Genomic DNA, 14,946 nt, shown 5'->3' on the forward strand with positions numbered 1-14,946 from the left:
TGTGTCGGCCCAGAGGCGCGTCGGGAATGTCAGCACACTTTCTCGCGTCCGAAGCTACAGAATGCTGCGATATGACGCCACGGTTACATCCAAAGATTGTGTTTATCCACCTGTTGTGGTGTGGAAGCGTCTACGGACTGCGAGGCCTCCCTAGCGATTCCGCCACACGGTTAAGAGCGCGGCTCAAAAGCGCGACTGAAGAGGTGCTAAGCGCCTTCCCCCTAAAGGATTACGTGATTCACGGAAGCAAGAGTGTCTAGATCTAGCAGAGAAGTCTCTTCTGGAGCGGCTGTTCAAACAGAGCTCGGGGTATTTGGTGCACGCGTACCAACGCCTGGCGCGTCGCGTCGCCATGCAGAGAGTTTCGCGACACACCTAAGCCTTCGCTTTTAGAACTGTTGTTTTCCGTGGGCTAACGGCTTTTCAGCGGCCTGCTTCCTTGTAGTCTCGGGAATGGGCTCAAGAGGAGGGAACTGCTTGAAGGACGTCGTAAAGTTGCGTTCGCGCAAGCGTCTGATCTCAAGGTCTTACTGTGCTCACACTCTCCTAGAGGCATCGCCGCGGCAACCCGCAAAGACTCAAGGCTTAGCAATGTAGAGAGTGACTCAGTTGGCCTCCCTTCATAGCCTGCCTCGCAGGCATCTAACGCTTTCAACTTTGGAGCGGAAAAGTTGAAAATCGTGCCAGTTTTTGTCGTTCTGCGTAGCATGTGGGCGGAAAAAGGCATCGGCGCCCTCCCTTTGTCCTGCTATACGCTGCACGGTTTCGTCGAGCTCTTTGGCGATACCCGCACACCAGCTTTTCCCGGTTTCTTTTCCAATTCAAGATAATTTGGAGAACCGTCATTACTCCCTTCATCGAGCAGGCGGCTCAAAGCAGAGCGCACTGAGACGCTCTCGTTCGGCGGCAAAGCTCTCATTCCGCACGAGGTCGGCAGTGTCAAAACTGAATAAGCTGCAGCTTTTTTTCTGTGAACGGAAGTCCGAAAGCAAAAGTGCCTCATACAGATATTTCCGCTGTCTCATTCAGGCCTGGACGCCTAAAACATGAGTACAGTCTTCTATCACGCTTTCTCAAACTTGAGTCACTTGACATGATATGCCGTTGTTGGGCAACCCCAGGTCACTTCTGCGGAATCAGCGTTGACGCACACCAAAACGCTGATTACGTCTAGAAAAACACGCTATATCACGGATAAATTTGAATATATGTCGTATACCTCTAGCTACACAGGGAGACGCAGAATAGGTAGATAGAGTAAGGATTTGACAGTGGGCGCAGCCTTCGCTCTCTTCATATTCGGCGCTTCTGTTTGCATGGGAAAACGCACCTCGACTATGACGCATGAATCCTATTATCTATTAGGCGATTTGATTTAGTTGAAGTGAGAGTACAGCGTGCAGCAGATTAGAAAATGAGACGTGACTCGTAAGCCCTGGCACCCCATTATGAAAGTCGTAAGGAGTCGTGGTTGCAGCGTGTAGCTTTGACCAAAGCGAAATGCTAGATTCAAAGCTTCTGCTGGTGGTCTACCCCACGAAGACTCTTTTTCTTCTGCTATTCATCTCCTATAAACCCGTGAACTTCCGCGGCGCCTCCTGCGGTCTAGCCGAGGCTAGCTCGAACGTGAGACGCACGTTCAACGCGTTGATAGGCACGTTGATGTCCCGCCGCGTCGGAGCGCCACTCGGCACAGATTTCTTTATACGCTGGTCTCTCGCGGCCGCCTGCTCTCTCCCTTCTCGACGCGAGCGTGTCTCTCTGGAGGCCGCGTCCTCTGCGGTTCCCTCTTTCCTCGTATCCGGCAGATCGTAGCCTTTGCGGATTTCGAGTTGCCGCTACGCTTGCTCTCCGCTTTCTGCTCTGAGGCTTCCGCCTCTGCTTGTCTCTTCGCCTATCGCATGGTTCGTTTTCTCACCTCTTGCAAAGGCCCTGATTCGCCTCCGTCAGTGCAGTCGCCGAATCATGGAGGGCGACGGCCGAGCGTTTCCGTGGGGGGCCCTCCCCCCTTGCACGCCGCGCGGGTCGCCAGGAGGCCCGCGAGCCGACTTCCCTAACGAGGGAAGAAGACAGCCGAATGCGTTTCTGCGGCAAAAGGAAGCTTTACCAAGCGTATCGCAGTCGTCTCCGCGGTGCGCGCACGTGATGTCGGGGCTGGACGGAGCGCCTTTCTCTCCCTCGGTCTCTGATTCGCCTCCGACCGCCCCTCACCCCTCAGCGCCGAGTTCTCCCTCTCTTAAGCTCGCCGGTTGCGCCGCAGCGTTCGCGACCCACACTCCGCAAACAGTTCTCCTCATCCCTCCTCCTCCGCCTTCGTCCGGTGTCTCTTCATGGCGCTTCTCGCGCTCCCTCTCGAGCCGAGCCCGCAGATCGCCGCAGAGTCATTCGCCTTGCCCAGGAGTATCTCCGCGCAGGAGGGACGGCATGAGTCGCGCCGCGTCGCCATGCAGCGCAGAGGCACCATCAAAGACGCGCCCTGAAGCCTCGCGAGCTGCTTGGAGTCTACTCACGTGCTGCGGTTCCTCTGTCGTGCTTACTCCGCTTCCGGAGGAGTCGAGGCCTCGTTGGCCCCATTCAGGAGTACCGCGAGGCGACGAACGCGTTGCAGACTCGGGATGCGGAGAGAGCGAGGATCCTCGTCAGGCGTTTTGCGCGCTGCCATCTGCTTCGCTTCCCTTTACAGCGCGTCGCGAGTGTGACGCTTCAACGCCCGCGCGCGGAGCAACCCGTCCCCTTGTCTACAGTGTACATACAGCTGGCGTGACGACGCTGTCCTTCTCGGCCTCGCTCGGCGTCGTTTGTTCGACGCAGCGTCCGGCGCCGCACACTTCGCACTTTGCTTCTATCTGGTGTCCCTACACGCTGCAAGAGCGCGCCCGCCTCCCTCTGGATTTCGCGGCGCGCGCGGAAGTCGTCTCGACGGCCTTCATGACTGCGCGCCTGGGCCTCTTGCTTCTTATTCGCGACAGCAAGCACTCGATTGTGGGCTACATGAACTTGCGGCGAACGCTGCACTCAGGCACTCCACCCTTCGCGTCGCGGGCCGGCCCTGGTCTGTCTCCTCCGTGGTCGCTCGACAGGGTTTCTGTCGCAGGCCGCGGCCCCCGCGCCCTGCTCTCTCCGGACTTCGTCGTGGACTGCGGACGGCAGCCGGTCCTCGGGCTCGCGGTGGAGCCTGCGGTGACGACGGCGTCGTATCCATCTCTCTCGCGCGCGCTTTCGTCCCGTTTTCTGTCTTCTTCCTCTGCCACGCGCTTCGCGACCTTCGGCCAAGGCCACCTGCGCCTGTGGACTCTGATGCCGAGGCGGTCGGAAGCGAGTCTGAATTCGACTCGCGCCCGCCGAGACGAGCGCGGCGGCTACGGCAGCCGCAGGGAGGACGCCACCGAAGACGAAATGGCGCCTCCTTCGTTCCGCAGCTGCTGTTTTGGTCCGGCCTTCCTCTCTCATGACGTGCGATCCGCCTCGTCGCGCGGTGTATGTACACGTGGTGGCAGCAGAGGGTCGCTGGCCTCCGGAGCGTTTTTTTCTTCCGCAAGCTCGAGGCCGCGCGCGAGGTGTGCGTCAGGGCGATTCGGCGAGTCGGTGCGCGCGACCACCTCAGCGCGTCCGCCTGCTTCTGGCTCGATTCGCGGCTCGTTGCAGCCTCCGTTTCGCTTTCCAGGTTTGCCTGCCGCCGCGCTCCGGCAACCGTCCGCTGCTCCCCCGCTCGTCACTGCCGCCGCCTTCTTGCCCGAGTCCCGCGAGCTCCTCGCAGGCACCGCGGAGGGCGTCGTGTTCATTTTCCGCGGGTTGACAGCCGTGCGCGCCGTCGCGGTCTCTTCGCTCTCGCCCGCGCCTCTGCCGTGCATCTGTCTCCTCGTGCCCTTCCACAAGACGCTGCTCTTCGTCGCCACTCGGGACGGTACTCTGACGCTTCTGCGCACGACCGGCGCTTCGCAGCGCCTCAAGCCTTGCTCACCGAACGCTCAACGGCTCAGCGCTGGGGGGGCGAAAAGCCAGACAGCCGCAAAGGCGACGGAGGCGAAGGTGAGGCCTGCAAGAGACGCTACTGACGCCAGTTCGGGCTGCCTCACGCCGCGGAAGTCGCTGGCGCCTGCGTCGAGAGCAGGGGGGGGAAGGCTAACGCGAGGCCCGCGCTTCCCAGCGCGGTTTTATCGAGGCGACAGCTCGGGAGACGAAGCCGAAGGAACCCCGACAGACGGCGACCTCGGCAGAACAGCGTGGGGATTCGAGAAGTCCGAGGAGAAGCATTTGGCGGACGAGACACGCACGCCGCCGACGCAGCCTTCGTCTCGTGCTTCCTTATACTCGACGCGCTGTCCCTCGGCGTGTTTTGCGACTCCGCGAAGAGGGGCGGTTTCCCCCGCCGCACGGCCAGGTGACTTCCAGAGGATGAGGAAGACGCCAGCTGCAGTTTGTCGCCAGCAGAAGGCGCTCTCGCGCCCCGCCCCGGCCCCGTTTGCCGACCGCGTCTTTGATAGGCCCGTGCGCACGCCGCGCAGCAGCTACGCAGCGGCCTTTGGGCGGCCACGGGCGCTTGCGGCTGGCGCCGCGACCCCACGGGCCGCGTCTTCGAGACCCGCAAGGCGGAATCTCTCAAGGCACGCAGTCAGAAAAAGGGCGACAGAACACCAGCCGGGGCTTGAGGAGCCAAGGATGGAGGCCCGCGGAGCGTGGAAGAGGGAATTCAGCGCCTCGCCGTGCCGGTCACTTACCATCAACAGGAAGCATTCTCCTTCGCCACGCGATAAAGAGAGCCGATCTGTCTGTCTTCTCGGCTTCGAGGGCGATTTGTGGCCTGCCGCCGCATCGACTTTCTCCGGCCGGTCGCCGCTGGCGATAGACAGCGGAGTCGACAGCTCCCTGAGAGGTCTCTCGCCGCGCCTTCGGATTTCGCCTGAGCCCACCACCCTGAACTTTCATGGGGCCGCCTCCACGTCACCCCGCGCGCCTCCACGCGAGCTGCAAGAACCTCGCGCAGCGCCTGCTGCCCAGTCCAACTCCGAGCGGCGTTCGCTGCACGTCCGCGAGATCTTGTGTTTTCATTCGCGTCGCGCAAGCCCCAGTCTTCTTCCTCACGTCCCGGCGCGGCAGTCGTCTCTCCCGCTCTCCTCAGAGGCCTCTCCGGTCCCTGCGTGGGTCTCCGCGGCCGGCGCTTCTGCGGGCGGTCTCTCTCTGCCGAGTCTGTCTGATTCCTTCTCATCGCCTGGGGACTGCCACTACCCGGGCGCGACGACAGCTACGACCGCTCCCGCGACGCCTTGCGCTTCACGCGCATTGCCCGCCGCTTTTTCGCAGCCTTCTCGAATTTCTCCGTGGATCCCTGCACAGTTCGCGGCGCTCGTGGGCTGGGCGGTGCTGCCGGCAGCCGGCGCCGCGCGGCCCTCGTCTGCGCCTACTGTGGTCCTCGTCACGCAGAGCCACATTCTTTCCCTCGCGGTCGCGCCCTTCTGCGTCTCCTCTTCTCGGCTCCTGGCACAGAAGCCATGGGGGACTGCGGACGCCGCGGCCTCGCTCGCGGTGCCGGCCGCGCCTCCGCTCGCGCTGTACGTACATAGCGACGAGGCGGCCGGCGAAGGCGACGAAGCGCTGCGCCAGGGAGCAGAAGACCGCGACGAGCGAGGTGCCCACCGCCTGCGAAGAAGAGACGCAGCTCGGGGAGGGAGGCAAATCGGGGACGAGGGCGCGGAGGGGCGCCGTGGCGACACCCGCGGCCTTCAGGCCGCAGAGGCGCCGCAAAGAGAGCGGAGCGAGATCCGCGAGACCCGCAAACCGAGCGCGACCGACATGCGCCAGATAAAGGAAATGAAAGAAGAAATCGCCGCGCGCTGCGGAAGTTTCTTCGTCGTAGGAGGGAAATGCGCGGTCGGAGGCGTGGCGCAGTGCTGGACGGTCGATGCGGACAGCGATAGTCTGCGGCCTACAGGTGAGAGAAAACACAACCCTGCTAGAGGGTGTGCGGCTGCAATGTCAAGAGAAAGCTCTCCTCTCCGTTTTCCGTCATCCGTCCTTCCCGAGACTTTCGAGCTTCCCTCACCTTTTTCGCTGCTCGCCGTCCATGTCTGAGATTAAGGCTTTCGCTCCGCATGTGTTTCAGGTCTCCCCATTTTCTTTGAGTCCGGTGTCTCCGCGGTCGCGCTTTCAACGCCCCAGCGGCTCCCCGGGGCCTCGCCGCCGTCGCCCTCTGGGCTTCTCCGCTGCGCTTCTCTGCCTTCGGTCGGTGCCTGGCTCGCCGTCGGCTGCGATGACGGCACCGTCTGGCTGTTCCTTGTCGCGCTTTCTTCGTCTCCTCAGCCCGGTCACACGCCACGAGCTTCGCCATCCTCCACGTCTCTCGCGGGGAGCGCGCCGCTCTCGGTGCGCGTCTGCCTTGCTTCCGCGCCCTACTGCCGGCCTCAAAAAGCCGCGGCGAGAGTCGCGGCGCTCGCGTTCGGCGGCCGCGCCTCCGCGCCTTCGTGGCTCGCCGTCGCCTACCATGGTGCGGGCGTCCAGTGTCTGGCTGTGGGCGAGGTCTCCCCCAGCGACCGCGCGTCGCCTGCCGTTGCTCCCGTCTGTCCTTCTTTCCTCTTCTCGAGAGACTGGCGCATTGCTTCGCCTCCGTGCGGCTGCGGCGTCTTGGGCTGCGGAGAGACCGACCGCGCGGAAGTGGGCGATGCAGAGCGAGGCGACGCGTCCGCGACGCAGGAACGCGCAAGGTCAGGATTTCAAAAGAATGGCGGCGGGGCCGTAGCAGGCTCCGCACGAAGATACTCGAGTCCGCGAGTCTTCACGCTTTTCTCTGACGGGGAAGAAGGCTTCCCTGCCAACTGCGAACTCCTTTACGTGTGGCCGACAGGCGCAGGTGACGAATGCCAAGAGCGGCCGGCGGCCCTGTCTCGCCGCCCGCTCAGCTGCCGCGGAGGCGGTGTGCGTACACCTCGCACCTGGCAAGACGGACTGGAGTCGCCCGCGCTGAAGCGGAATTCCGAATCGGCTTTCAGTCAGATAGGCTCCGGGGCTCTCCGCCGCCGTCTGGCATGTGTTTTTGGGCCGTCTCTTACATTCCCAATTTTCCTTTTTCCTCAGCTGTATCTCTCGCCTCCTTCGGCGGCGCCCGTCTGTGTTCTTCGTTTCGCCGGTCTGGCAAAGCGCTCAGTGGCGCCCGAAGAGTCTTCCTGTTATCGTTTTGCTTCTGTTTCCACTGCCTCCTGGTCTTCTCTCCTTTTCTCCTCCTCCACCCCTGGGGCCCGCGGCGTCGCCTCGCGGTGCACAACGGCCTCTTCGGCAGGCGCAAGGACTCCCGAGGTCGCGCGCGAATACGAGGAGGTGAGGAGTCAGAAACGAATGGAAAGACATTAAAGTGACCGCACATACGGCGACTGTGTCTCCGCGTCGTGGCAGAGTGCCGCGCCGAATACTGTTGACGCTTACAACGGCCGCCGTCTGTTGCCGCGCTGCGGCTCTGTGTTGGTGTACCCACAGACGAGCCGGCTTTAATTTCGTCCTTGGAGGCTCACAGACGCACACGCCAGAGTGTCTTCTATGTTCGTTTGAGTTTCTCTCACAAACGAAGCTGCACTTGTAGCCTCCTCTGCGTTCTCTCAGCTGCTCCTCTGCCAAGCGACGGACGGGACGCTCGCCGCCTTCTACGTGCCCAGCGGACGACGACCGGCAGACGAAAGTCTCTCTCAAGTGAGATTCTTGCCTCGCAGTGCCTTCCCTCCGGAGGCGAAAGGCCGTTCACAGGCTTTCTGTGGCGCCTCTGGCCTCGTTCTGAAGCGCTAGGCTTCTGCGCCGTGTGCAGGTCGGGCTTCTCGCTTGGGGAGGGGGCGTGAGCTCTCTTGGTGTGAAGCGCAATCCCATGAATTGGTGTCCGCTGGAAGCAGCCCATCCTCTATTTTCTATCTTTGTCTCTGTCGTTTGGCGTCTCACGCTCATCCCCTCCCCCCCCCCGCCCGCCTGTGCAGGGCCCAAAGGGAGTGGCCTGTGTGTTAGGATCGCCCGGTAGTCTTCCTGATTAGCTGTCTCTGTCGCATGCGGCTTTCTCACCTCTATCCCTTCGCCTTGCGGGCACAAGGGTCGCAGCGGCTGAGCTGTCTCTCCATTTGCGTTCTGCGAACGCGGTATCTTCTTCTCTCGCCACCAAAGTGCGACGGGAGCCTCTTGGCCGTCTCTGCACTGCCTCTTAAGATTCTAAAGTCTCGTTGCAGTCATGCTCCAGCCCGAGTGTGCCGTTCTGGTGTCCGCGCAGGTCTCGCCCTTCACGCGCTTCTTCCCCTGGATGTCTCCGCTGGCCCTCCGGGCCCCTGGCGCCCTACGCGGGCGGACGCACGGGGGTCGAACAGCCCTGGAGGCCGCAGCGGCGAAGGTCGGTGGAGCGATGCTCCGTCTTTGCTTCGGCGTCCTCTCTTCATAGAGACGCCGACACAGGCAACGTCTTCTGCAACCTACGTCTACGAGAAGCCTCGAAGGCCGCTGTGTCGTCCATATCGTTAGACCTGAGATCCCGATTCACCGCGAGCAACTAGAATTTCCCTCGTCTTCCCGCGCACGTTGCAATTTATTTTATGCTCCCACAGGCACTCCTCGTTCAGCGTCAACTGCTTCGCTGGAGAGTGTATGCGCAGACGGCTGTACCTGTGCAGGCTTCATGACGACGGTTTGCGTAGAGGAGTCATTCAGCCGAGGCGCTAATCTTGGGGCACACGCAGCATTCCATTTGCGTGTACTCGTGCTAGAACGCGTATGCATGTACATGTCAACCAGCTCCGCGAGGACAGGCGCGGCAAGTCTCCCACAGCGCGTGCTGTCCTACGCAGTTTAGAGCGGCGACGTTAGTCGCTGGAAACTCACACGTGCATGTCTTTGCTCGCCCTCTGGTCTTGCCGTCCTCAACAGGTTGTCCTTCTCCGCAGGTGTCCCTTCTCTCAGGCGTCGAAACCCCTCCCCCCGAGGGGGACTCCAAGCTAGCAGCCCGCGCTTGAGATTTTGGCAGGTCCTTCTCGCCTTTCCTGTGGTGCGCGCAGACGCTCCTTCCAGGCCCGTATCACCAGGGCGTGTCGCCAGCCTCGGCCTTCCTCGTCGCCTTCTACCATCCCGCCGAGCATACGCTTGCGTGCGTCACCCTGCCTGCGCCATGGCGCCGTCTGCCGCTCGAGAGCTCGCTGGCTGCCTCCTCCTTCTGCTCCAACAGCGAGAAGCAAAATCTGCGCAGGGGCCAAGGCGAATCGCGGTCGCCGAGCCGCACGGGCCGTCAGAATCCTCTGCATGAGAGACCGGCTGGGGTAGCTCCGATCCGCCGAGACTCTGCGCAGAGGCCCGCAGGCCGAGGGCGACTTCCCTTCTTTCCCTGGTCCTCTGAAACCGACGAGAGAGAGGAGGCAGCGGTGGGGCAACGCCATTGCGCACCCTCAGCCCGCTCGTGCATACAGCCGCTCCCTGAAGCGGCACCATTCCTCAGAGGGGCAGGCCTAGCCGGTCTCTTCAAGCGCTCGCCCTCGCAGTCCCGACGAATTGGATCCTGTGGCGAGCGCGACGAATGCGGGTCTCGTGACACCCGCGGGGACCCTGCGGACGCACGAAACGTTGTTCTCAACTGGGAAGGCTTTCGCGGTCAGCCAAAATCTGCAGATGGTGAAGCGCACTCCCCCCACGATGGCAAAACGCGAGACGAGACTCAGCTTGCGGCGACCCTGCGGTCCGCCCTTCACTCCGCGCGCGTCGCGCCGCAGCGAATCGTCTACGACGCGCCGCCAACAGCCCTGCTCTGGCTCTGCTCGTGTCCAGGCGCCTCCTCCTTCCTGCGCGGGCGGCAGAGCTCCTCTCACGCCACGGAGGAACCACAGAGCTTCCCTGCGGTGAACAGAGAGTACCTAGTCTCTGTGTCGGGTCGCGACGGAGGCTTGCTGCTCTGGGAAGTGGCCGAGTGTCTACGTCTGAACACTCAGGATCCACAACTACCTTCATGTGAAACTGTGGAAGGTTCAACGGAGGCTGCGAGACCAATGCAGCAGCTGCCAAAAGGTCCAGCTGTTCATTACTGGAGCAGCGGCGCCGGAGACGGGAGGTGGACTCTGGAGAGCGACAGCGCAGTGACTCCGAACGAGCGGGCGAGTTCGCGCTCCCTGACGACGCGGAAGCCCTCAAACCACGCAGAGGGAGAAATCTGGTTCCCCCAGCAGTGCGCACAGAACCGCGTGCACGGCAAGGAAGGTTTCTGCCAAGACGACATCCGCGCCTCGTCCGAGGTATCAGGCTCTCAGCATCTCCGCGGATGGAGCGGACCCCGGGGTACACAGCACCGCTCGACGCCAAACGGGAATGACGTCCAGTGGCGCAGAGACCGAGCCAGTCGCGAGGAAGGCGCGCGAGAGCCCTCTGGGCTGCCGCGCGCAGCTCACAGCTCGCGTCACCTGATACGAGATGGGATGCTGGGGCTCCAGTTGCACGGAAGAGCCGATTATAGCCAGTAAGCTCTGAAACCCCCAGCTTTCCTCCTGAGCAGCCAAGTAGCGCAGCAGCTTCGCCATCCATTGTAGAATAGGGGTGCCGCACATCCTCCGGCACCAGCGGCTGGCTTATTGGGTCATGCCTTCCTGAAACCTCGAAGCAGTTGAGACTTCTTGCGACCTGCAGCGCAAGCGTCCCCCTGACACAAGGAGAACGGCGGGCGCAACCGCAGCTCCCAGTCTGCTGTGACAATGATTACAACGGAGATGCCTTTCGTGACTCGAATCAATCTGTCGGTGCCCAACAAGATAAGGACGGTGAACGCGAGTGCGGCCACTCCTCCATGTTGTGCAATTCCGTGGGACAACAAATGTGGCCAGCCCACCTCAGTGATACGTGCCAGCACTCCAAGCCCAAGCATGTTGCCAGATGCTGCTGCAATGAAGCGATGAATTTCTTCGAGAATAAGTTGGAGACGTCCAATCGTTCTGCAGCACAATCGGATCCCGCCTTTAGTTACAGGACTGCAGTGAACAAAGACATGTATGAAGCTGAGGTTTTCCTAAGCGGTACGTAGGCGCTTGCACGTCTATACATCCCGGAGCCTCCTGTGCCAGAATAATCTTGCACTCAAGTGTGAATCAGCAATGCACATCAGAGAACGCGTGCTCGTGTCAATGCCGCGTCGGAGGCGTAACCATCTTGTCTGTTACTGGCTGTTCAGGCGGCACATTGGATCGAATTCTGAGGAAGCCCGATGAGAACACGGTCGTGTTTCAGGCTCGAGCGAAGGATCATCTTGCGGTGGATGATGAAACAGGTAGAGCAGCTCCGCCGATATAGGGTATATGGCGCCAGCGGTGAACAGAGAATTGCAAGACGTCCCCCTGTTTCTTAATACGCTCTACGCTAGGTGGAAGCACACCAGTGTCATCTGCCTCTCTATTCTCTGCAGGATCCTCCTCAACGGGGTTGCCGAAGGTCCTAGAAATCGTCTTACCATCCCAGTACCCCGTAGCTTTAGGGAGCGTGGTGGTTGAACAAGCGCACGATAAGCAGCGTTTCCTTATTTCTGTGCCGACGTCAGTTGCACCACAGAGTTAGCTTGCCCCAATCCTATGCAGCGTTTTTCACAAGTCTGCGTTGCCGCATCTGGAGCTCCAGCTGATGATGTATACTGACGCTTGCAGTGCTGTATCCAGCCGTGTGTAGCAATTTTGAGATCGCCCCATAAGCTGGTCAACGGCAGGTGAATCCGATTGTTTGATGCGTTTCGCTGTTGTCCGTCATATTTGTCCTTGAACTGGCGGTCTCGGGAACTTTACTGATGAGAAGTTCCACAACATTTTCAAGCAACTGAACAGACTGCAAAAATTCATCCACACACGCTCACAGTTAGCAGCTCCTCCAGGTGATGCCCCAGATGTTGTGACACGGAACGGGCCAATGCAGCAAGTCAGCAAATCGCCTCCGCTCACATGCCCGACAAACTGGCGGGTTCATCGGTGGTGCTCCTTTTGATTTACCCACGTCTCGCTGTCTCATGCAACTGCTGCCACTAACGGGGACACCGAGCTGGAAATCCGGCAGCACAAGGCCAGCCGTTTTTCCCCTGCAGCGATATCGCCGCTTGACATTTCGCTGTGCCATATATCTAAACCGTTTGCAAGGAGACCTGGGCCACACTTAGTCAGAAGAACGTCACCAGAATATCGCTCCACCGGTACTCACCGTTTATTCGAGCTATATGCATCGCACCCTGATATAGCTCTTTTAGAGAGCATAAGTGTGCAGCCGGCTCTCCGCAAAGATTAGAGTGAAACGCGGATTCATAAGGACAGCTCGCGCAACCTGGGGCAGAGAGGGGCATTACCCTGAGCTACCAGTCAGTGTGAAAAGTGCACGCACCCTGGAAAACGAGCTCTGTATCGGCAATACCAGTGAGGCCACCTGAGGTCAAGCTTGCGACCTCTCCTTCCTGGTCAACATCATATGCACGGTTAGTGGCTTCTTTCTTCGTGGAACTCGTCACTAACTGGTAGAGCACGAGTGTATATCCGTAGATCATCAATGTATCCCTATGCCATTGGTTCATCAGAGTGCCTTGGGGCTTTAGCACGCAGTTGTGACGTCATTACATCGAAGCCGGAGTTTTCCATAGTGGACCCAACAACAATGTTGCCCGCGTTCGGAATCACCTTTCCTCGGAGCACCTAGAATGCAGCCTCCATATGGTCACCAGTGCGTACTGCGGAAAAGTCGAGCATCAGGCTTACAACCTCGTTGTCCTCAACTCCCTGCGTAGAACAGTGTAAGTAACAATGCGTTTGTCACGACAAGGATAAGAGGCTTACGTTGAGGAACAGCTTTAGCCTGACACCATTCGCTGTAACTGGGCAACACAGTGGTGGACACGTCCTCATTCTCATCGCCGTTCATCAAGGAAGCTACCTGTAATGTGAGTCCATCTCCGCAAAGGAAGTGAACCGCTTGAAGGAAGTCCTTCTGAAGAGCTGTCTGTCGTTGTCACGCGGACTGAAAGCTTCCTTGTATTCGGATATAGCATAATGGTGGGCGTCTGGCTCGCGTCGTTCCTATGGAAACTTGCGTCTGTCGCGTCACGTATCTGTCAGTAGGCCTCACGCACCCTTTTGAGATGACGTTACGGAAGTACCCATTTGAATCCCCCAAGAGGTACATCCAAAAGGCGCTGCGGCGGCAGGCGGAATGACAAGGCAGTGACTCACTGCTCCCGTTATGTCCTCACACTGTAAAATCGCTAGTCTCCAGCGTGCTACTCGACTTTATTGTTCCGCTGGCACCTGGCGTTCAACTGCTTCGTCTGGGGATAGTGATAAGGGACGCCTCCTGTTCTTACCGTTGACAAAGGCGGCACTCGCTCCGCTGCCTGCAGAAGGTGCGCACTTTGGATAATTTCACTCTGGAGTCTGTTAGCGTTTTACCATTATGAGGTGGTCCCGCTCGGGGTGCTCTGTGCATGTGATTGCCGTTTCCACTCTGGTCGACTGGATAAACTTGATCAAACGTGAACCAAGCGCTAAGGCCATCTGGGATAAAAGGAGCAGTAATGATTTGAGAGGTACCGCCTGGAAATGTTGGCAGGTTCAACGCAGCTCAGAGACACTTCCCGTCTTCTGTTGCGTACCGAGGCAAACCGCGTTTGGCACAGTGAAACACTTGTCATATATTCTGTCAGCGAAATTTAGAATTGTTTCGGCTCTCAAGGCAACATCTCTGGCTTCCTCCGCTATGTCGCCGGGCAAGCCTGCAATGTCAGACTGAGCAGAAATCATCGTGCCGAAACTTGTAGCCAGTCCCAAGCTAAACAGGGGTACGAGGCGTTTGCTATAGGTCATTGTTCCGAATTGAAGGATGGGTGAAGTGCTCGCGCAACGTCGAGAAGCTGCAGCGGGGGTCACAGGATCCTCTCGCAGTAACGAAATTCTGACGGCATAGCGGGCGGTGTACGTACACCAATGCGCTACTCTAAATACACGTAGCTGACCTGTCGTGGACGCATGCTGCAGCGCGCGACCCGCATACACGAAGTTATCAGCGTGCATAACGCTCTTAAGGATTGCGCTGGAATGGCAGAAGAGGTTCTAGCTATAATCCCCCCGTGGGGAAGGATTGAAGACTCCCAACGTGTTCCTTCAGCTGCTGACGTCTGGAACCTGTCAAGCAATCAGGACCGCGTCCGCGATGTTGCGCGGTACCGTGTGACTTTTGTGCACAAGCAATCTCGTAGCCATACATCTCTGCAGAGAGGCATGCAATAGCGGGTTTGTGCTGGATCACCGACTCTTCCGCACCGGTGTCCAGCCGGTGGCGCGAAGGTGCCGCGTGACGTTCTGGTTGTGAGCTCGAGCTGCCCCCACGAGATCCGTACGGTGCCGTTGCCGCTCTAGGCATTAGCGACGCGACGACTGCCGATGCTATGGGGTACAGAGAGACGCAATGGGAGATGAGCAATCGACTCTAGTGTAGCCGCCGCTGTAAGTGAGAGGAAGCTGTTGCGCATTGCGGAATATGGTGTTTCACCCATTCTAGATTTTTTGGGCTGGCCAAGGAGGCAGGAAAAGTGTCGTTTGGTCTGTTGTCGTTGCGACTGCAGATATACCTTAGCCACACCTGTGTTGTGCTTCCCTCGTTCATCGTGGAGCCGTGGTCTTCGCGTCGCCAGCCGCGTCTCCAAAATGTGGTTGCTTCGATGTTGTGTAGTCGGCCTAGCGGCGGTACAGCGGGCGGTTGTGCTGCAAAATAGCGGCACGTCTCCCTTAATTCTTCCTGTTAGTGGAAGTGTGCCACATTCCCGCGTCACCTGTAGCTCTCACCCTTGTGGACCTTCCTCATTTGGCACGTGCCACGATGTGGATAACAGTTATATGTGCGACTGCAAGCCAGGGTACCGTCTGGTGATCGACAAGCACGCCCATCAGAGATGTGAACAAGAAAATTGCGATAGTGACGCGTGCGGGCCTCCAGAAGCAGTTC

At 59.5% G+C, this 14,946-nt stretch overlaps 2 protein-coding genes across 2 annotated transcripts; one reads left to right on the forward strand and one right to left on the reverse strand.

Annotated features, from left to right (window-relative positions):
* Positions 1-1,965: 1,965 nt before the first annotated feature.
* On the forward strand, positions 1,966-10,454 carry BESB_039350 (uncharacterized protein; the record flags this gene model as incomplete). The annotated part of the gene is made up of 5 exons (XM_029362521.1): positions 1,966-5,929; positions 6,101-7,308; positions 7,588-7,674; positions 8,234-8,350; positions 9,009-10,454. 5 exons carry the CDS (start codon positions 1,966-1,968, stop codon positions 10,452-10,454), a joined length of 6,822 nt encoding a protein of 2,273 aa, XP_029221486.1.
* Positions 10,455-11,972: 1,518 nt separating this feature from the next.
* BESB_039360 (uncharacterized protein) lies at positions 11,973-13,808 on the reverse strand (the record flags this gene model as incomplete). The annotated part of the gene is made up of 11 exons (XM_029362522.1): positions 11,973-12,116; positions 12,468-12,509; positions 12,570-12,644; positions 12,708-12,728; positions 12,786-12,823; positions 12,883-13,025; positions 13,079-13,141; positions 13,199-13,253; positions 13,310-13,339; positions 13,395-13,538; positions 13,598-13,808. The coding sequence occupies 11 exons, from the start codon at positions 13,806-13,808 to the stop codon at positions 11,973-11,975; spliced, it is 966 nt and encodes a 321-aa protein (XP_029221487.1).
* Positions 13,809-14,946: the final 1,138 nt, after the last annotated feature.

This window comes from Besnoitia besnoiti, chromosome II (genome assembly GCF_002563875.1).
Source record: "Besnoitia besnoiti strain Bb-Ger1 chromosome II, whole genome shotgun sequence".
Classification (NCBI taxonomy): Eukaryota; Apicomplexa; class Conoidasida; order Eucoccidiorida; family Sarcocystidae; genus Besnoitia; species Besnoitia besnoiti.